At 34.8% G+C, this 21,938-nt stretch overlaps 1 protein-coding gene across 3 annotated transcripts in view; it reads left to right on the top strand.

Moving 5' to 3' along the window:
* The window catches only part of dsh (Segment polarity protein dishevelled), a 423,724-nt gene that overhangs the window by 294,411 nt on the left and 107,375 nt on the right, over positions 1–21,938 (top strand). For all 3 annotated transcript variants that reach the window (XM_090392005.1, XM_090392004.1, XM_090392003.1), the window contains exon 13: positions 6,636–6,770. In XM_090392005.1, coding sequence (XP_090248131.1) covers positions 6,636–6,770 — 135 coding nt within the window. The remainder of the gene's footprint in view (positions 1–6,635; positions 6,771–21,938) is intronic.

Genomic DNA, 21,938 nt, shown 5'->3' with positions numbered 1-21,938 from the left:
TGGCAAAAAAAAAAAAAAAAAGAACCTTAGTATGGCCTCTCTCCACAGAAGCCTACACAATGATATTAGAGATAAGCACATCAAATTCTCTTCACTTTATGTGATCTGGAAATCTACTTTCAAGAAAGAAGTACTGATGCTGCGACATTATTTGCTATAGGATGAGGTGACATCCATTATTAGTTGATGGATCAACTCGCACCATCCTCCATGGATTAGCTGCTCTTCTTATCACACAGAAATTTCTGTCAGAATTCATTCTGACAGAACAATTATTGCCTTTTGCAAAATCAGGTAAGGTTCCAGAAATTCCAATAAATTATTATTCAAACACTATGGCCAACTGCTTATTTGGAAAAAAAAATGGTTAACTCTTGTTCATGATTTCTGGAGAGCAGTAACTTTTTTATCTAAGAGACTATCTTCCATAAACATCATTGAATATCAGATCATTTAATCCAACAGGAACTGTCCATTAGAGATGCTGTCTTTAAAACATGACACAGTTTGGATGTTTGGCTTACTGAAAGACCTGTACAACATTGATCTCAAAGGAATCTCTCTCTCTGTCTCTTTATCAAAAAGTTATATCTTACTGAAGTAACCAAGTGGAGTCAGCCCTCTCTTTAACATATATATCCTAGAAGTAGGAGTTCCAGAAGGTTCTGTTTTGAGTGATTCACACTGTGTGTGCTGTCAAAGTTAACTTGATAACAGAAGACTTTCTTGCAGCTATGAGTAATACTGTCTATGTGGATTACTTTATCATCTTTTGTCATGCTTACAATATGAGGATCATAGAGACAGCTGCAGCAAGCTCTTGACCATCTTTCAGACTAGATGCTTATAAATGGGTTCAGATTTTCACCATAGAAAACTGTGTACATTCATTTCCCATACTAATGTGACCTTCATGACCCAGAACTAAGATTGGGACAAACAATAATGCTAATTGTAACAGAAGCAAAATTCTTGAGATTTGTATTTGAAAAAAAAAAAAAAAAAAAAAAAACTCTCATTTCTACCTAACATGCATCATTTGAAGATAACTGCAGTGAATATACTTTGCATTCTAGCTTTCCTTCTTAGGATATAGACAAATGTTCTTCATTTTATATTGAGCACTTCCAATCAAGACTTGATTATGAGTCTTGAATCCATGTGTGTGTGTTTGTGAGAGAAAGGAAGGCGGATCTTATCCACCATCAGACACAATCAAAACTGCAACTTGAGCATTTGAATATTACTTATTCCTATTCTTTATTTCAAAGCAAATGAACCATTGTTGTCACTTCAATACCACCAGCTGTCTTTTATTATATGCCACCAAAATAAAATCCCTGTCAGGCTGGACTGCCATATGTCCCTTTGGTTTGTGAATGAAAACATTACTATAATCTCTAGACATTAGAGTAGACAGTACTATAGATGCCATTAATTATCTACCACTGTGGCATGGCTGCATTCCATCATGCTCTTCCTCATAGTATTATACTTCAGAATAGTGTACTCTGATGATATACCTACCTATACAGTCAGTTCAAAATCTGAGTCTGTGGTGAGATCTATAGTTGTCTTGCCAGACAGCACATGGATCTGCTAGAATGTGCAATTATACTACAAAGCTGAACTTACATAAAATGCAGCAGAACTTACATAAAATTGAAATGCTACCAAAGGTGCATTATTTATACTAATTCACTAAGTGTTTTACAGGTACTAAGAAGTCTAGAATGCCAACACCAACATTCAGGTGGTCTCTTGGATCCAATATTCTATCAGATAAGAAGGGTCCAGACATTTGCTTCCATTGGATGATTATAAGCCATGTTGTAATTAAGACAAACAAGGCTGCAGATACAGCAACTAGCTCAAGCTTGTCCATAAAATACCATTATTGGTCTGTTCCCTTTAAACCAGATAGATCAGGCAGATTATGAGATGAAAATGATATCCTGGTGGCAAACACCATGAAATTGAGACTGACAACAAACTCTACCAGATTAAACCTGAAGTTAAATTATGGCAGCTTAGCCTGCACAGGAACTGTAAAAAGGAAGTTCTTACTTGGCTCTGCATGGCTCATAGTCATCTTACACACTTTTATTAATTGTGGGGTAATGGCATACATGTGTAAGTGTTGTGAAGCTGTTTTAATCATTTGTCATTCTTTAATGCAGTTTAGTGCAGTCATTTTTTCAGCAGTCTGTCTGAGCCAAATAAACTTCAGGCAGATTTTATCAGATTCTTCAAATATATCTGGTGTTTTTAATTTTCAAAACACATTAACTTATACAACTTTAACATTCCTAAATGTACAGATATTTTTATGTGATTTTATTAAACTACACTTAATTTTTATATTTTATAGATTATATTTTAGGGTTACTGTGTTGCTCTGAGAAATCACCTGAAGAAAGATCATTATAAATTCATTTCTAGTTGCTTAGAGGAACTTTTCTAGGTCTTTCTTTCTTTCTTTGGCTGGTTCTTCATTTAGTCAATTTTTGGCAGAGGCTAGTAAATTTCACTCTCAGAAACACAGATGGATTTTTGGTTTACTTGGTAGAGTTTAAGACCATGAGATGGCAGCACTTGTTTGTCATAATCTCACCATTGATTCGTTGATTGTATTATAGCATTATTTGTTAGAATTCATGATATCCCCATAAAAAACCAGTAGAGCAACAGCAACGTCACTTCCTCTTACTGTTGATAATGTTTTGATTGTTCACCAAGATCAGTTTTACATCTTAGACTGACATTCACATCTAGCTTATTCTGGCACAAATACATGATATCTTTTAGAACTATTTTTCTTCTACTCCCACTTCTAATACTTTATAAATCTCAAATCTACACAACCTTAGAATATTGTTCTCACATTTGAGGTGACCCAAAATCTCCCTAAGAATTCTTGATTGTATGCAGAAGTGGGTATTCCAATCTCCCCCCCCCCTTCCCATCACAGACACTTTCCAGTCACTTCCTTATACATGTTCCTTTTCAGTGTTGTCTTTATTTTTTATACAAGTACTTCCATAGTTGCTGCTACACTTAATTGTCCACTACCATTCCTCTGCTTTCCTCTAATCATGTAAGAACACAAGCAGCTACTGGTCAACATCCATGCACAGTTCAACTCCAGACTTATCAAACCAGCTTGTCATCTTCTTCCTTCATTCTATCAATTCTTTGGAGCAGCCTTTTCCATACTGCTTTTACCAATGCATACCCCCCCCAACTCAGTAGAGTTGGGGGGGTATGCATTCAGTTGTTCAGATTTCTTCTTTCTCCTCAATAACTTGCCCATACAAGAGTACTTTTGTGTTATAGGTTTTGTGAGCTCTCTCATGTGGATATAGAGCTGATTTAAAAATAAAAAAAAAAGGAAAAGAAATAGAAATAGAAAAATAGGTCAATGATTATGATAAACATTGGAAGCAGCTTGTATTAGTACCACATTGTAAGGAATGCAAAATCAGATTATAAGAGGAAATTAGCTGAGCAGGCCAATGGAAATCCCAAAGAATTCTTTCATTATGTATTGAGTAAAAAGGAAAAAATATTATGGAAATATAACTCTAATGAATGCAGGTGTGTAAGTAACAGAAGTAGGTGAAATAAATGTTATTGATTGATCACTTTGCAAGTGTGTGCGCATCCATGTAGAAATGTTGCAGTGATAAGTGACAGGAACTGATTTAGGAATAGAAGGAAGATGAATTGCAGGTAGTATTGTAGAATCTCATTGCAAATCCAGCTATTGGATGAGATTGTATGTTGGCTTGCATATTATGAGAATGTGAAAGGAATTGGCATTGCATCAACTTGTCTGGCTTCATTCTCGGTTTTAGTAATTTTTTTCAAGGAATAGAAAGAGGACAAAATAGTTCTATTGCTGCATAAAGGAGCCTCCAATACTGACAGTGAATAATAGACAGTCCGTATCTTGGGGGGGGGTAAAGGTATTGGAGAAGTTGGGCAAATGGAAAATTCAGGAAGGTTATAAGAATACGATACTCTGTGAGAAACAGCATGGCTTTGTGAAGGATAGGTAGTGATTTAGTAATTTACTCACTTTTTAATAATAATGACAATTGAGTTGGATAAAAGGAATGTCTGTATAGAGATATTGCTGGACTCTGTAAAGGTGTTTCACAATATACCACATAGAAGTCTGTTGCACAGATTGGAGCAAATGGGAATGATGTTGAAGCTGATAATATAGATATGAGGGAAAGCAAAGTGATTCACTATGGCAAACTACCACCATAACAAACTATTCCTAAGAGACTATATTGAGAGTTAATGAGGTATAACATATCTGAAACCTGCAAAAGTTGTTCAGTTTTTTACTAGGAAACATCAGATTACTTGCTGTGAGAACTATTTTATGATTTTCTAAGGATAGAAACCTGAACATTATTATAGAATATTATTGTTTGTTTTCTGAGTATGGTTTCTTTTTCATTGTTTCTTTTTCATTGTTCCTAGGAATGTTCCATTCCTAGGAACATTAGTTCATGTTGTTCACTCTACAACCTTTTTTTTTTCTTTAAAAAAAATCCAGGTTTTAAATTGTACACATTTTTTATTAACAGTAGATACATTTCCTCAACATATTGCACTGTCTGTATTGCTGACAGCATCTTCATGAGGTTGTTCAACATAAGTAACAAACTTACTTGAAAAAACTAAAAAATAATAAGTTTCCCAATAGCTACTATTTCTATAAATTGAAAAGATGGAAATGATAGTTTAATCATGTGTATCATTAAACATCTTATGTGCAGTCTCTGCATTGTTGTATAAACTCAATATGTGATTGCTGTCATAGGAGAGGTCTTGAATTAATGATTTCCAAATATTGTGAAGGATCATTCCTTGGTTTCTGTTTAGTGTGCCTTTTGAGCAAATGACCTCAGATGACTTACTAAGTCATGGTAAATAGGATGCATACCAATTTGCCATGTGATGTTCTTTGAGGATATGCACTTCAAGTCCACTTTTTTCTTCTCTTTTGTTTTCAATATTGCTTATGTGTTCTTTGTTATGGATTTCAAAACTTCTGTCAGTTTGACCTCGTACATCTTTTCACAAGATCATAAAATCTTGTATACTCCAGGATGTTTATAAAATGATACTTTTTCTTTAGGGAGAACACAGGAAGCTTTGTAAGGTGTTAACTAGTTTGATGGCTGTTCTAATGTTGACCGGTTTTAATATTTGGGCTATTTTTATTGCTGCATTGCCAACATATAGTATGGATACTGTGGCATTAAAAAGTAGGGCACAGCATCTATAACTAAGAATATATAAGCGATGTTAAAAAAGTGGACTCACAGCACACAGATCCTCGAGGATTTTCCTTGAATTTGCTGCAGCAGCTATCCCAACCTAAGCAAATATGGTTGTATCCAATTGCCTCTCATGTGGGAAATCCCCTATTGGCAGACAGTCAGCTCAACAGCCCAGAACACCCAACCAAAACCAATAGGTGGCATAATTATAGGACTTTAGGTCATCATGTCTCTCTCTCCTGTTCCATCTTTGTTACTGAAGTGTGCCTGCATGCATATTAATCTCTGAAGTTTCCATTTAACTTGGCAAAATATCCTATCCTTTTCATCTGTCCCTTAGGATGGGTTGAGCCCCCCACAAGGGGGCTTATGACAAATTAATGCAGCTAGTTCATCACTCCTCTGCTGCATTCCCTAAGTGCAATATTCAAGACTAATCCATTTGTGTTCACGGGGTTGGTTTGCCTGTTCTGGGGAACAAAAAATCTGAATTTCTGGGAGAAAAAAAACCATACCTGCTGTTGAAAGAAACCAGATAAAGGTTCTTCACATCACTGATGGGAATCGAACCCAGGTCTTTCCGACCAAAGGGCTTTGTCTGTATCAACTGAGCTATGGAGGCTCTCAGCAAAATATAAGAAGTAATAATTAAATATTTTTAGTTATTATCTAGTCTGCACTGTTAATTTCCTTAAACAAGTATTAGGCTTGTTTTAGGATTATTAGCTGTATTAGGATTTACTTTAGCACCCTGCTAAAAATAAATAAATAAAAATTCAAAAAAAAAAAGTGTGTGTGTGTTCTGAGTGAAGTAGTACGTCTCAGTAGAAAAGGCAACCGAAATCCCCATTCTTCTCCCATAGTCACACATATTGACTGTATTTCATGATTTCATTTTCTGTAATTAGTTAGCATACTTGATAAAATAATAGTTGAGTGCTACTGAGATAAAGTAGTATAGCTTTGATATTCAATTTTTAGCTTCAGTTTAAAAATATCTTTAATAATCCAGTTGAATTATAACATGTTGAGATATCATGTACACATAACTAACTTATTTGCAGAAATTAGTAGCAGCAAAAAGATTTACCTAGTTATTTTGTGTATACTTATGTATGCACCATGATATTACCAGGGGTATATCAGATTTATGCAAGCTTTTTAAACCTGGTAAAAGAAAAATGAATAGATCCATAGGTGTGGATGTGTACATACATTTATCTGCCATCTTTTGTGTTAAATTTGAAATTAATATGTTGATTACATTTAATGCTTGCATATAATTTTTTTTTAATTTCATCAAACCATATTATTATTATTATTATTATTTAGGACAGTTTCAAGAGACACCACTAACTGTAGAAAATGACATGGCCACTATTGTAAAAGTAATGGCATCTCCAGACTCAGGTTTAGACATACGAGATCGGATGTGGTTAAAAATCACAATCCCAAATGCTTTCATTGGTATGATTTTTCAGTTTACTAGAAAAATTTTGTAAGAGTAGTTAGTTTCCTAAATATTCTTGTTTTTGAATGCTTCATTTGACTACTTACATTGGAAATGCAAAGTTTTTTTAAACTATACACACACACATACACACAAAATTCTCCATTTACACGGTAGATTGGTTCCAGATGTGAAAACCTGATATGAATAATAAGCTATTTTCAAACAAAACATATGAAAATTATTGAATAAAACTCTATTTAATTTTAATGGAGTGTTTTTTTATTTTAAATACTTATTTAAATGTATTATCATACATATGTATTATCTTTCTTAAAGAAAATAGTGTGTCACTAATAAAATAGAAATTTGAAAAGGACCAAATACATCTGTGCATATGGTTATTATAAATTATCTACACATAAACACAAGGGAAAGTATTATTTATTAAATATACTGCCAAATATTTCGGTTTGAAATATTTGGCAAATTAACAAACATCAGTGGCTTGAACAACATTTTTTTACAAGGTAGAATGCAAATAATTGATTTATTTAGAATAGTACGAGCTGCCTGATGTTAAATCGCTAAGAGCATTGTTCTTTCACTGAAGAAAAGGTTAATCATAAAAGTGTAAAATAAATTGCATAAATTATTATGAATAACAAGTTCATTTCAAACAAAACATATGTAAATCATTGAAAAACTATTTTATTTTAATGGAGTATTTTTTATTTTAAATACTTATTTAAAGTATATACATATGCATTATCTTTCTTAAAGAAAACAGTGTGTCACTAATAAAACAGAAATTTGATAAGGCCCAAATACACCTGAGAATTTAATTTATATTTGATTTAATACAAATTAAACCAAATATAAATTAAATTTGGTTTAATTTATATTAACTTATCATCCAAAAAAATGTAATTTATATCATACTAAACAGTTATAGATCATTAAATAGATGTAGTATCCAATCGATCTTTGTTAATATCATTATTGGCCTTAATTTAAAAAAAAAGTTAATGTGTTATTCGGATCAAACTTTCTCATATTTTTGACAAGGATAGGCAGTCATTCCAATTCAAGTTAGGGCAGTGAGGTAAGGCCTCAGCACTCTCTTTAAATAGGTGTTCGAATTTATACCGACATCTGTGTAGAAGGTGGGTTTTAGACCAGAGAATGTTTTGGTGCCTCTATTCCATGTTGCACCAATTCAGATTTATCGGATTTGTTGTGAAGAATATAAGATTGATGTTCTTGTATTCTTTTTTTCTGTTAAACGTCCAGTTTGTCCAAAGTAGGAAAGCAGGCAGTCGCATGGAACTTGATATACACCAGGAAGAGACATAGTTGAGCATTTATCTTTAGACGATGGGAAATATGTAGATAGTTTATTAATGGGAATATAAGTAGCTACTAAATCATATTTCCTCGGAATTTTGAAATGGGCTCTGAAATGCCAGAGATTTTAACATATCAATATGGGATTAGAACTTGACATATTGATTTTTTGTTGTTTTGGTTGGGTTTGTAGGAGTCAAGCAGATGTTGTGTGGTTCTTTTTTTCTGTTAAACGTCCAGTTTGTCCAAAGTAGGAAAGCAGGCAGTCGCATGGAACTTGATATACACCAGGAAGAGACATAGTTGAGCATTTATCTTTAGACGATGGGAAATATGTAGATAGTTTATTAATGGGAATATAAGTAGCTACTAAATCATATTTCCTCGGAATTTTGAAATGGGCTCTGAAATGCCAGAGATTTTAACATATCAATATGGGATTAGAACTTGACATATTGATTTTTTGTTGTTTTGGTTGGGTTTGTAGGAGTCAAGCAGATGTTGTGTGGTTCTTTCAGAGAAGCCACTTACTTCCATATATTGTTTGATAGTAGAGAGTTCTTTCTGTAAATGATGGGGAGTTGAACAATTAGTTCTAGCTCATCAAATTAAACATTTTATGATTCCTGTCTTTTGAGAAGGGTGATGTGCAGATTGTTGGAGGATGTATCTCCAGTAAAAGTGGGTTTTCTATAAACTGATGTTGTTAAATTACCTAATGGTGGGCAGATGAGAATAATGTCTAAAAAGAATAATTTGTTGTCTCTTTCCATAGTGAATTTTTTTTTTATACGAGGGTGTAATGTATTGATTTTAGCTAAAAAAAAAGTAGGTAAGAAATGTATATTGTGAGGCCACACAACAACAATGTTGTCTATATATCTAACCCAAAATGAAGGTTGAGGGTATATAGATGAAAAAAGGATGTCTTCTAAATGCTCTAAATAAAAGTTGGCTAAAGCAGGGAGAGAGTGGACTTCCCATTTCAGTTCCTCCTACTTGATTGTAGAATTTGTTTCAACACAAGAAATATCCAGAATGCATCACGAATTCGAACAGTTTTACTATATCTTGTGGGAAAATATCAGTAAGTAGTTGTAAAGTCTCTTTGAGAGGTATGTTGGTAAATAGGGATTCTACATCGAAGCTCACCATAAGATCAGTAGGTTGTGTGAAGACATCTTTTAAAAAAGAATGAAATTCGCCTATATCTGATTTCAATAGGTTTGCTAAATATTTGGCTATACAGTAAGTAGGTGAATCAATATAGTCTACAATTGGATATGGAGGAATGTTTTTCTTATGGATCTTAGGTAGACCATAAAACCTAGGAATTGCTTGCAAAATGCATTTTAACTTTTCTATGGTGTCTGCATCTAAACTTATAACTTCATCTAGAAGGGAATTTAATTTCTTAAGTTGCCTATTAGTGGGATTGTGAATCCAGTTCTTGGTAGGTTGAGGGATCTTGTAGTAAAAGAGAAATTTTTCTTTTATAATTTGAGGAATCCATAACTTCTGTAGCTTCTCCTTTGTCTGGTTTGGTGATAACAAGGTAACTGTTGCATCTTAGTTGAAGAGCTTTTTTTTCAGGTGGAGATACATTTGATGGAGGGAGCTTGGCTTTAAGTAGGGTGGATGAAACTTCTAAATGGAGATTATTAGCCTTTTCACTGGAGAGGTGAAATAAGTTTTGTTTGATGTTATAAAGGAAATCCAAATATGGTATCTTTTTTTGGAACTATGGCGAATTCATGTCCTTTTGAAAGAATAAGTGTTTCACTATCAGTTAAAGAATGTCCAGACACATTGATAACCCAATTCTCTCGAACATGGAGAGGCTTGATTTGTGTAGCAACAAGGACATTGAATTTATGGTTTAGATGTCAAATACCTTTTTTATGCAGAATTATGGTCTTTGATGTTTTCCTTCATTTTATATATCAAGTAAATCTTTCTGCTAGAGCTTTAAAGAACACTTGTCCACTCATTTTTAAATCATCAGATATTATACTGTCAATTCCTGGTGATCAGTCAGTTTTCATATGGTGGATAGCCATTTTTACTTCTTCAGGTAGGACAGATGGTATTTCCAAATTTTCATCTAGTACTGGAGCTGTGACTACTGTTTAGGTGAGTAAAGGTTCTCATAAAATGATTTTATTATTATATGTATATATAATAAATGAGATAATAAATAAATCAATAATATATATATATATAATATATATATTGTTACGTCGTCTTTCTGTCCCTTGTACATTTATATTCTAAGTTACTATTATTTATCCCTTTAGGATATCAGCTATTCCGTTGCCGACAAATTTATAATTGTTTAAAATGACTGCGCCAGCCGGCAATTGAATTCTGATACACAATTAGACAACTCTAAAATAATAAAGGGATCACGTGATTTGCAGTCGTGGCTCCCCCTCTTTCTTTCTTATGAAAATTGATTCCCCCTTTACTTATACATGTCCAAAGGTTTAATAAGTGGTAATTTAAATCTCAGAAAACAACAGACTCATGAACTTTGGGTTAAAGAAATACATTTATTTTAAACACTTGCATATATACACTTTAAGTAGTAACTTCAATACTAAAGAGTCTGAACCCCCCCCCCCCCTTTTAGGCTAAGATATCCAAAATTTCTACTCCTAATTTTAATCTAACAATCCCACACCCTTTTTGTAATACTATATTCAGACTCAATTATTCCACACAGAGTTACTCAGTGCTCACATATATAAAAAAACACATGCACATAGTTATAATACAATCCATGTGTAGAGCATATCAGATGCAATCCGTCTTGTATTTTAACATGGGATAATATTCTTATTTGTGCTCAAGCTTTATCCTCCCCAACTTGATATTCAAGCTAATATTTAACATAATATCATAAAGTTTCTTCCTAATAAACAGTTCGAAGGTTTGGTTCCTTCTTCAGCATAAGCTTAGAGTGGCACCAGCTTATTTGACATAGACAGACTAGTCCAAAATCAGTCCTTTAGGCATCATATGAAAGTTAAATGTGTGGAGCTCCTAAATTCCTTGGTTCCTATTCCTTTTTTGGTTACTATTCTAAAATGAGTATGAAAACTTGTACATTACCATCCTTGTCTTTTCACGGAGTTGCCGGGGCTTCCTTGTGATTACACTTCCGTGTTTTTCTCACCACGTTTTTTCATGGCATCAGCAACTTACTTCTATTATCTTCGAAAGGCTGCCCTCTCGCTGACTACACTTCCGTATTTTCATGGCATCAGCGACTTACTTCCACTATCTTCGAAGGGTGCCCTTCGCTGACTTTACGTTGGCTTAACTTACCAACAGCTCTTTATTGGAATTCTGACTTCATTCCTTTGGCGACTTTACTCGACATGGTACAACAGCAACCGGGAGATTGTTGCTGGGCACCGGCGGCAAGCTTCCGTAGCTATCCAGGACTTGGATGGGAACACAGGCAGAAAACAAAGAGAGAGATTTGAGTTTCGTGCCGGGCCTTATATTGCAAAATCTGAGCGCCCTCTCTCGATGACTATGTCATACTCTTAGCTGCGGCCGATTGGTCACCGCAACTCCGAACTGTTTTGACATGGTTCTAATACATAGATCTCTTATGTACATCTAATAATAACAATTTCAGTACTGATACATAATTTCCCTTTGCTAATCTTACACAGACATTATCAACTTTAAATATAGATTTCTTAATTTTACTTAAATTTAACAACCTCAGTTGTTTTGACATACTTTTGAGTGAACACATGTACACTATTCTATTAGCTCTTTCTCTGGAGGCATAAGTATGTCCTTATCCTTAGGTCTAATCGTTACTGTGTGTTGGGTCGGAAACAAGATGGCTTACAAAAAGTAAGTCAGCACTTTTTCCGACACAACAATATATATATATATATATATATGTATATATATATATATTAGTCGTCCTGGATATTCTACCTCAGTTGTTACAAATAATTTATATTCTAAATGGGCTTTTCCTGTATCTTTCAGTTTCCTTCAATAGTTCTATTGTTCTCACCAATAGGTGTTCCCAGTCTTAGGAGGAAGTTCATAAAAGGCTCTTTATTTGCAATTCAATAAATGATTATTAAAATTTACTAAATCTTTGTCAGTGTCGTTTTTTAATTTCCAGTCAGTTTCTTCCAGATTTTTTCCAAATTCCTCTGCATTTATCTGGGTTTTTTTTATGGTTGGACTGTGCTCATATATGTTCTCCATTTTTTTTATGCATTTTGAGGGTGGCTCTTATTGGACAGTGGTCTGAATGAATATCACAGTAGGTTTTTCCAACGACTTCAATATTTTTTACTATTGTTTTGCACTTTGTTAGAATGAAATTAATTTCATTTCTTGTCTCTTCATTTGGAGATTGCCAAGTACATCTCTTTCCAGTTCTCTTTAAAAAAAAAAACTATTCATAATGTAAAGCCTTTCTGCTTCAACAAATTCTGCCAGGAGTTTGCCTTGTTCATTTCTTCTCCCCATGGTCCAATATATTTTTCTTCATTAGATCCTGTACTGATCTTTGCATTGAAATCCCAAACACTATAGTGTGTGTTGTTTTCTTCTGTAATGTTTCTTGTAGGTATTCATAGTAATTTATTATTTCTTCTTTGTCACCTGTTGAAGTAGGTGCATAGATTACTATTATTTTTAATGTTACTGATTCTCCTATTTTTAATTTTAGTGTTGCTAGTTATTCAGAATTGATTGTGCAAGAAAGAATATTTTTAGTTCGCTTTTCGTTTATGCCGAATCCAACTCCTCCAGCCCTTGTAGTGTTATCTGAAGCTTCCAGGAAGATTTGGTTGCCATTGTTCATTTTGCTGTTAATTCAGAGCTTTTTCAGGTTTCACAAATAGCACGGGCATCAAACTTTACACTTTGCAGTTCTCTAAACAGGAAATCAATATGAGAGTCTGGAGACCGAGTTTGAATGTTGAAAGAACCAATAAATAGGATCAAATTTCCGGATGGTGGTGGTCTACCTTCCTCGCTGAGATTCTTAGCACCCCCTGCTCTTGCAGATGCCTCACTACTACCTTGGTGGGATTGCATAGAGCTGTGCAATACTGGGGGCCTTTTTCTTCTTCTACTTGCTGCCATCTTTACAGTGATCTACGTGTAAAGTCAATTTCCAATTTGTCTAATATTCCTTTCATACTTTGCTGTTTAGATCTCCACCAAGGATCTTTTTCTTCATGTCTCTTTTTATATGAGGTACCTTTCTAAAAATTTGAAATTCCTTCACTTCTTACTTAGTAAAATTTCCTTTGTGACCATAGGTACAAATAAATCTTGTCGAATTTCCAATTTTGATGTTTGTCCACATGACGATAAAGTTTATCATCATGTTTATTGCTGAATGCTATAGCTACTCTTTCCTTTCCTTAATCATTGTTTAATTATAACATCTTGAAGTCAATTATACATAGAGTTTTTTTACCTTGGGTGTAATATACATTAAAGATACCAAGAAATTTTATATATATATATATATAGATAGATATACCTTATTTTGTATTCTTTGTTTTATTAACACCAGATGGTGTTTCCAGTTTAGTCAACATGTTACTTCCTGCACTCTTCTGTCAGTTCCACTTCTTTCCCATTAGTACATATGGTTTTGAATTCTTTTGGTGTTGAGTTAAAATTTGTTCCAGTAGCTGACTTTTCCCTTTCTCTTAACAAAAGCAGGAGGGGTATTGTTTAACTAGATAACTTGCCAATCGATGTGACATATCATCTTATGCTGTCATTGTCTTTTGATTTAAGCCAGTACAGAATTCTTTCATTTCTATATGTTCAATGATACAGAAATCTGAAAATAGATACCTACTATTGGCTGCACTATGAGAAGGTGAGGATTGGACCATAGTTTAGAAATCCCCTAGTTGCCCTTAAATGACAATGTGGAGGTTTCCCCCCATGGTTATCTAGTCAAAAAAAAAATACTTCAGATACAAAACTTTGCAGTTTTCTTGATTTTTGTCAGTCTGTTTATCAAAGAGAACATGAAAGACAAGGCCAAACAAGCTGAGCAAATTTCTCTGTCCTTGCTTATTCTTTAGCATACATGTATGTTAGACATTGGAGAAAAACTTTATTTCTCTTACTTTTTGTGCAGCATTAAATTGAAAAAAAATATTTTTAATTTAATGGAAAGAATGTTTTAAGTTTCTTTGAAATGTTGATGTAGTCGGAATAGCATTCTACCTCTTGTTTTTTTTATTTAAATGATGAGCTTGATTTGGCCTTTTTAAGTGCTGGTGTTTGCTTGTTTAATTAAAAAGACATACCCAGTACCTTCAGAAAATATGGATGACAAGGGTGCTTAAGGGTCAAAGCTGTATAACTGAGAGGAGACCTCCACATATATCCTTTAAAGGATTGCGGAGAACCGACCAGGGCTTCTGACCTAATGTCCAATCCTCACCTTCTCGTGGTGCATCCTGCTGGATATCTACCTAGATACTGAACGAATGAGGATGGGCTGGCAATTTGGGATTTAGCTGACCAAATTATATTCTTATTGCCTTAATCATGTTGAAGTCAATATGGATAAAATACACCACTCCTCTACACTTCATATCCATCATATATTTCAATGTAATATCAATGGTATTACGATTTTAATATGCACTTCGCATTCATGGTAACCCTGGACATATATATACATCTTGGCCGGTTGGGTGGTTAAACCAAAATACAAAATGATGGTACAACATGACAAAATTTCATGCCTGCTGGGAGTTAAACAAGGCCCCCATTGTTTTCGCCAGGGAACCAGGGCGGACAGCGAAAAGTCAACTACTGGAACAAATCTGAAAACACACCCCAACTCAACATCACCAGAGTTAAAGATCGGTACTATCAACATAAGAAGCCTGAATGGCAAAGAAATGGAGCTCAGATGTGAACTGTAGACTAAAATACACAAAGATTATTCAAGAAAAAATGAAAGAGTTTGAGAACAGGAATCAAACCTTGGAGATTTGGTGGCAAGCCTTGAAGAAAACCCTGATTGATTCAGTCAGAGAGGCATGTGGTGAGGTTGTCTGCAAGGATAGAAAAATCAGAACTCCATGGTGGACAAAAGAAGTTAAAGCAGTGAAGGAAAAGAAGAAAGCATATAAAAAATTCCTGGCAAATAAGTCAGCTTGTGCTCTTAGAGAATACAGAGACAAATGTAAGAAAGCTAAACAATGTGTAAAACTTGCTAAACAAAAGTCATGGGAGGACTTTGGTAAGAACATAGAAAATAAATGTAAATAACTATTTGGGAACATTGATCAAGTGTAAATGCATAAGTATTTTAATACCATTAGTTTCACCAAACTTAAGCTGTTGGCATCGTCAGGGTAAAGCACTGAGGTTAAAACATATCATAAAATAGATCTTAACTGTAAATTCTAAAAATTATAGTTACAAACTAAAATTGCATTGAACGTGAATAATACACGTATCGCGTGTACATGATTTACTAGTTGTTGCTAAGGAACGTTAGTTAGCATTAAAGTTCATTTCTTGTGTGTTCAGAGATCTAATTAGCGTTTTCCATATCTCTGGAAGTATTAAACCTTGGTTCCTGTTAAGGCTATCTGTAGTGCGTGCGAGTGTGGCTACTTCTTTAAACATTCGAGAGTGGTAGTCTTCCTCTGTAAGGGGTACAACTTTTGTCCCACTCAATGATATGGTTTGTTATGGAGAAATGTGATGACAGGCCTCATATGTCTTGTCTGTTATTTTTAACATAACCGATGTGTTCCTTCTGCCTAATCTCGAGGCTTCTCGAAGTCTGGCCGATGTAACTTGAATCACACAAGGATGGGTATCTTTTGGAGACCGTAGTAGTTTACGAATTATTTTTATAGGTTTGAATGTCACTCTTATTTTGTGTGGTTTGAGGAGATTAGCAAGCTTGTTAGAGATACTGCTCACATACGGAATGCCGATTCTTGTAATATATTGAGTGTCTTGTTCTCTTTGTGGTGGCTCAGAGAAAAGGATTTTGTTGACGAGTCTTCGTGGGTAGCCATTCAAGGTGAGGTTATTAGATATCAATGTTAATTCATCTTGGAGGTCCTTTTCATCTGTTGTTATGAGGACAGCTCTTTTCTTTAGTATGTGTACTATGCTGATTTTGTGAGAAATGTGGTGTATGGAGCTGAAATGTAGATAACATCTTGTATTCGTAGGCTTCCTGTAGACTGATAGGTTTAAAAGGCCATTAACTTGCTTCTTAATTAAGATGTCCAAGTATTAACTTCTTAATTAAGAGTAAATTTAATAGAATGGTGAAATTAGTTGATTTTATTGAGAAAATCAATTAGGTCATCTTTGTTGTGGGTTCCATACAATGAAGATATCATCTACATATCTCCACCAAATTATTGGTTTGGGATTTTGAAAGTTTATTTTTCACTTGGTTAGACTATAATAAATTTAGTTTAATCCTTTATCCAAGTGTGAGCAAACAAAGTTTGCGCCTGAAAGTATGTTCAGGACTAGGGTAAGGTAGTACAACACCGGGAAACTCGTTGCAAAGGTGGACCAAGCTGACATCCCTCTTATCTTAGTATCTCCCATAATGCAAAACACATCTCCTTGCGGATATGTATAATGTTATGCATTAAGGGAGGGGCCACTACCCAGACTGGTTTCGACCTTTATTAAGGTCTCTTCAGTGGGAGCCAGGCCCAGAGTTGGAGATACCAGGTAAAAGCAATAGTGAGGTCATCTTTACCTATAGGAGTTGCTAAAAGGTGTGCCATCTTTTTATTAAATTACTCTGGATTTAGAGAAAGATGTTGAAAGTTAAATTTATTATAGCCTAACCAAGTGAAAAATAAACTTTCAAAATCCCACAATGAGATGTGTTTTGCATTATGGGAGATACTGAGATAGGAGGGATGTCAGCTTAGTCGACCTTTGCAACGAGTTGCCCGGTGTTGTACCACCTGAAGATACTTTCAGGCACAAACTTTGTTTGCTCACACTTGGATAAAGGATTAAACTAAATTTATTATGGTTTAGGATTTATTTGAGATAGAATTTTATTTTTGAGATCCTCCATAAATAGATCAGCACAAGAAGGTGAAAGGGGATTACCCATTGCCAGGCCAGTCAATTGTTGGTACATGGTTTTGTTCCAAGAAAAATAGTTTGAATTTTGGCAATGATTGTACAGTGAGGTTATATCTTGTGGGAATAAAGTGCCTAAGATGTTGATAACTTCCACCATAGGAACGTTTGTAAAAAGAGAAGTGACATCTAATCTTGCAAGTAGATCATTTTCAGATATAGTAATGTTTTTTAATTTATCCAAAATGTTGTGAATTTCGGACATAACTCTCCGAGTTATGGATATGTTGTTGTAAGAGTTTTTAGAGATGCTTAGACAATAAGTAGGTAGGTGAGTACATACACACTCATCATGAATACAAAATAAATATCAAAAAGGTGGCAAAATATTTTGGAGGTTGTTGAAGAAGCTTAAAAATGGAGAAAAGAGTGCTGTAAAAGGAGTTAGAGACGATAAAGGTGACATGAAAATTGTAGAAAAAGATATCCTTGAAGTATGGAGTAATTACTTTGAAAAATTGCTAAATGAAACAAGCAGTGATTGCACAGTGGTAAAAAAACACTCAACAGGCATACAGTCAGGAATGCATATTGATACAAGTAGAAAAAGCCATCAAAGGCTTGAAATGTGGAAAGGCAGCAGGAGTAGATGATATTCGACCGAAATGCTGAAGTATGGTGGTATAAAAGTCTTACAGTGGCTGCACTGCATGGTTCTGAAAGCCTAGACAGAGGGACGAATTCTTGACTATCCTGACGAATTCCTATTGAGTGTTCATGGCAAGATCTATGTAAGTATGCTTGAGAAATGGTTGAGAAGAATTGTGGAAGAAAAGCTTGGTGAAATAAAAGCTGGATTCGGGCCAAATAGAGGCTGTCAGGATCAGATCTTCACTTTACGACACATAGTTGAGAAGACATGGGAATATAACAAAGATCTGTATTTAAAGTTTATTTTTCACTTGGTTAGACTATAATAAATTTAGTTTAATCCTTTATCCAAGCGTGAGCAAACATAGGTTTGCGCCTGAAAGTATCTTCAGGACTGGGGTAAGGTAGTACAACACCGGGCAACTCGTAGCAAAAGTGGACCAAGGTTTCAACATTCTTATCTCAGTATTTCCCATAATGCAAAACACATCTCATTGCGGATATGTATAATGTTATGCATTAAGGGAAGAGCCACTACCCAGACTAGTTTCGACCTTTATTGAGGTCTCTTCAGTGGGAGCCAGGCCCAGACATGGAGATACCAGGGGCAGAAGCAATAGTGAGGTCATCTTTACCTATAGGAGTTGCCAAAAGGTGTGCCACCTTTTTATTAAATTACTCTGGATTTAGAGAAAGATGTTGAAAGTTTATTTTTCACTTGGTTAGACTATAATAAATTTAGTTTAATCATTTATCCAAGCAAACAAAGTTTGCACCTGAAAGTATCTTCAGGACTGGGATAAGGTAGTACAACACCGGGCAACTCGTAGCAAAGGAGCTTTGTTTGGTCACACTTGGATAAAGGATTAAACTAAATTTATTACCTTTGCTACGAGGTTGCCCGGTGTTATACTACCTTACCCCCATTCCTGAAGATACTTTCAGACGCAAACTTTGTTTGCTCACACTTGGATAAAGGACTAAATTAAATTTATTATATCTGTATTTAAGTTTTGTCGATCTGAAAAAGACATATGACAAGGTGCCAAGAGAGAAGCTATTCAATATGCTAGAGTTATATGGTGTCATTGGGGCATTATATCAAGCAATACTTAGTCTTTATTTGAGTTTTAAGTCAAATAAAGTTAGAATTGAAGGAGGTACAGGAAGATGGTTTAATGTTAAATCTGGTGTGAGACAAGGATGTGCATCCTTGTCTCACACCAGATCTCCTCTGTTATTAATTATCTATATGGATCACATTATGAAGGAAAGTGGTATTAAACATGATATCAAGATTGGAGATGTTAATAGCAGCTCCTTTCTTTATGCAGACGATGTTATACTTCTAAATAAATCTGCTACAAGTCTGCAAGATTCCCTGACTAAATTGAATAACTGTTGTAATAGATATGGTAAGCAATAAAAAGACAAAGACAATGAAAATAGGCAGAATCAACTGCGTTCTGAACGGAAAACCTGTGGAACAAGTAAAACATTTCAGCTACTTAGGCACAATTTTTAGTGAAGATGGTAAATTAAATATGTAAATAGACAACAGAATCAACAAAGCTGGTATGGTATGAAGTCAATTGAATAAATTCACATGGAATAAGAGAGAAATTAGTCGGAACACTAAATTAGCTGTATACAAGACAGCGTTCAAACCAGTTTTAACTTATAGATCTGAGAGCTGGGTCAGAAGTATAACACTTGACCAAAGACTAGAGACCGCAGATATGAGAGTCCTGAGAAAGATTAGAGACGTGAACAGATGGCATCATTGGCAATATTATATTAAAAATTAGGCCGTTAGGAAAGAATTTGAGATTGTCAGCATCCAGGAATGCGTTAGTAGAGCTAATCTCAGGTGGTATGGTCACTTAAACAGAATGGGCGAGGATAGATTAGCAAAAACAAGTGTTCTCTGCCAAGTTGGTAGGAAAACAACCCAGGGGAAGACCAAGATATAGGTGGATTAATACGGTACGAAGTGCCTTAGAAGATAGAAATATAAGATAGAAATATAAGATCTGATAATGTTGGAGTCTTGGCAAGTAACAAACTGATTTGGAAGAAAATTGTAAATAGGAAGTCAGTAATGATGTAAATTTTTCATGTAGTACTATCATATCCTGTATACCCCATGGCAGGAATTTGATGATGATGATTATTTTTATAATATACTTTGAATTTAATAAATTATTATTAATACAATATCAAAAAAAAATAAGCTTATTGTTGAAGGAGCTACTCTTTTCCAACCAAAGGCTAAATTGGGTCTGACTACTACAAATTTCTATAATTTATATTAGAAGAGTAATTAAAAGGGGTGCTTAAGAGTCAGAGCTGTATAACTGAGAGGAGACCTCCATATAGCCTTCAAACGAATTCAGAGAACCGACCAGGGCTTCTCGCCTAATGTTCAATTCTCACCTTCTCGTTGTGCACCCTGTTGGGTATCTACTTTGATACTGAACGAACAAGGATGGGCTGGCAATTTGGGATTTAGCCGACCAAATTGTGTTCTTATTGGTTAAACCAAAATAAAAAATGATGGTACAACATGACAAAATTTCATGCCGGCTGGGGCGTCGCCCGGTTAAACAAGGCCCCCGTTGTTTTCGCCAGATAACCAGGGCGAACAGCGAAAAGTCAGCTACTGGAAAAAATCTGAAAACAAACACCAACTCAACCTCACCAGAGTTAAAGATAGGTACTATCAACATAAGAAGCCTGAATGGCAAAGAAATGGAGCTAGCTGAGGAATTAGATAAGTACCAGATCGACACAATAGGGGTGACTGAAACAAAAAAGACCAAAACTGGTGAGATCTTTCTGAGCAATAAATACAAAATGTTATATTCAGGCAATGACAATCAAGGAAAAGAAGGAGTAGCCATAGTATTCAACACAAAATACGACTAATCTTCTTGAATGGCAGTCATTCTCAAGTAGAATAATGTGGGCAAATATGAGAATGGGGAACAACTGGACAATGAGACTTATTTGTGCCTATGGTCCCACAGAAGGTTCATACTAAGGTAGCAGTGGAGGAATTTTTTGAGGCTTTAGAAAAAGCAACTGACACAATAAAAAAGGAAAAGTTGGTCCTTGTTGGGTATCTAAATAGCAGAGTAGGAAATGATTATGAGACATACAAAAATATTTCGGGAAAATTTGGAGAGAGGAGCAAAGCTAATAATAATGGCAAATATCTGTTGGATTTCTGCTCAGGACATGGACTGGTTATTACTAACACCATGTTCCAACATAAAAATGTGCATAAAATCACATGGAGAGAAGAGGCAAGGAATAAGAAAAGTCTCATTGATTATGTTATTGTTGATAGTGATGTTTTCTCCCTGGTGCAGGACACCAAAGTGTACAGAGGATTTGAAATTGGAAGTGATCACTATTTAGTCTTGAGCAGGATAAAATTCAATTTCATATTGAAAAGAATAACATGTAAGAAAGTTTTAAAGCGAATAAAAGTTGAGCAGCTCTCGGATGTGAACTGTAGACTAAAATACAGAAAGATTATTGAAAAAAAAATTAAAGAGTTTGAGAACAGGAATCAAACCTTGGTGATTCAGTGGCAAACTCTGAAGAAAACTTTGACTGATTCTGCCAGAGAGGCATGTGGTGAGGTAGTCTGCAAGGATAAAAAAATCAGAACTCCCTGGTGGACACAGGAAGCTAAAGAGGCAGTGAAGGAAAAGAAGAAAGCATATCAAAAGTTCCTTGCAAATAAGTCAGCTTTTGCTCTTAGAGAATACAGAGACAAATGTAAGAAAGCTAAACAGTGTGTAAAACTAGCTAAACAAAAGTCATGGGAGGACTTTGATAAGAATATAGAAAATAAATATCAAGAAGGTGGCAAAATATTCTGGAGGTTGTTGAAAAAGCTTAGGAATGGAAGAAAGAGTGCTGTAAAAGGAGTTAGAGATGATAAAGGTGACATGAAAACAGGGGAAAAAAAGATATCCTTGAAGTATGGAGTAATTACTTTGAAAAACTGCTAAATGAAACAAGCAGTGATGACAGCACAGTGGTAAAAAGCACTGACCAGGCAT

Source organism: Typopeltis vanoorti, chromosome 4 (genome assembly GCF_054136105.1).
Source record: "Typopeltis vanoorti isolate ZY-2024b chromosome 4, IOZ_Tvanoo_1.0, whole genome shotgun sequence".
NCBI classification, from domain to species: domain Eukaryota; kingdom Metazoa; phylum Arthropoda; class Arachnida; order Uropygi; family Thelyphonidae; genus Typopeltis; species Typopeltis vanoorti.
The sequence above is the reverse complement of the archived record's forward strand: the minus strand, read 5'-3'. Positions and strand labels throughout refer to the sequence as shown.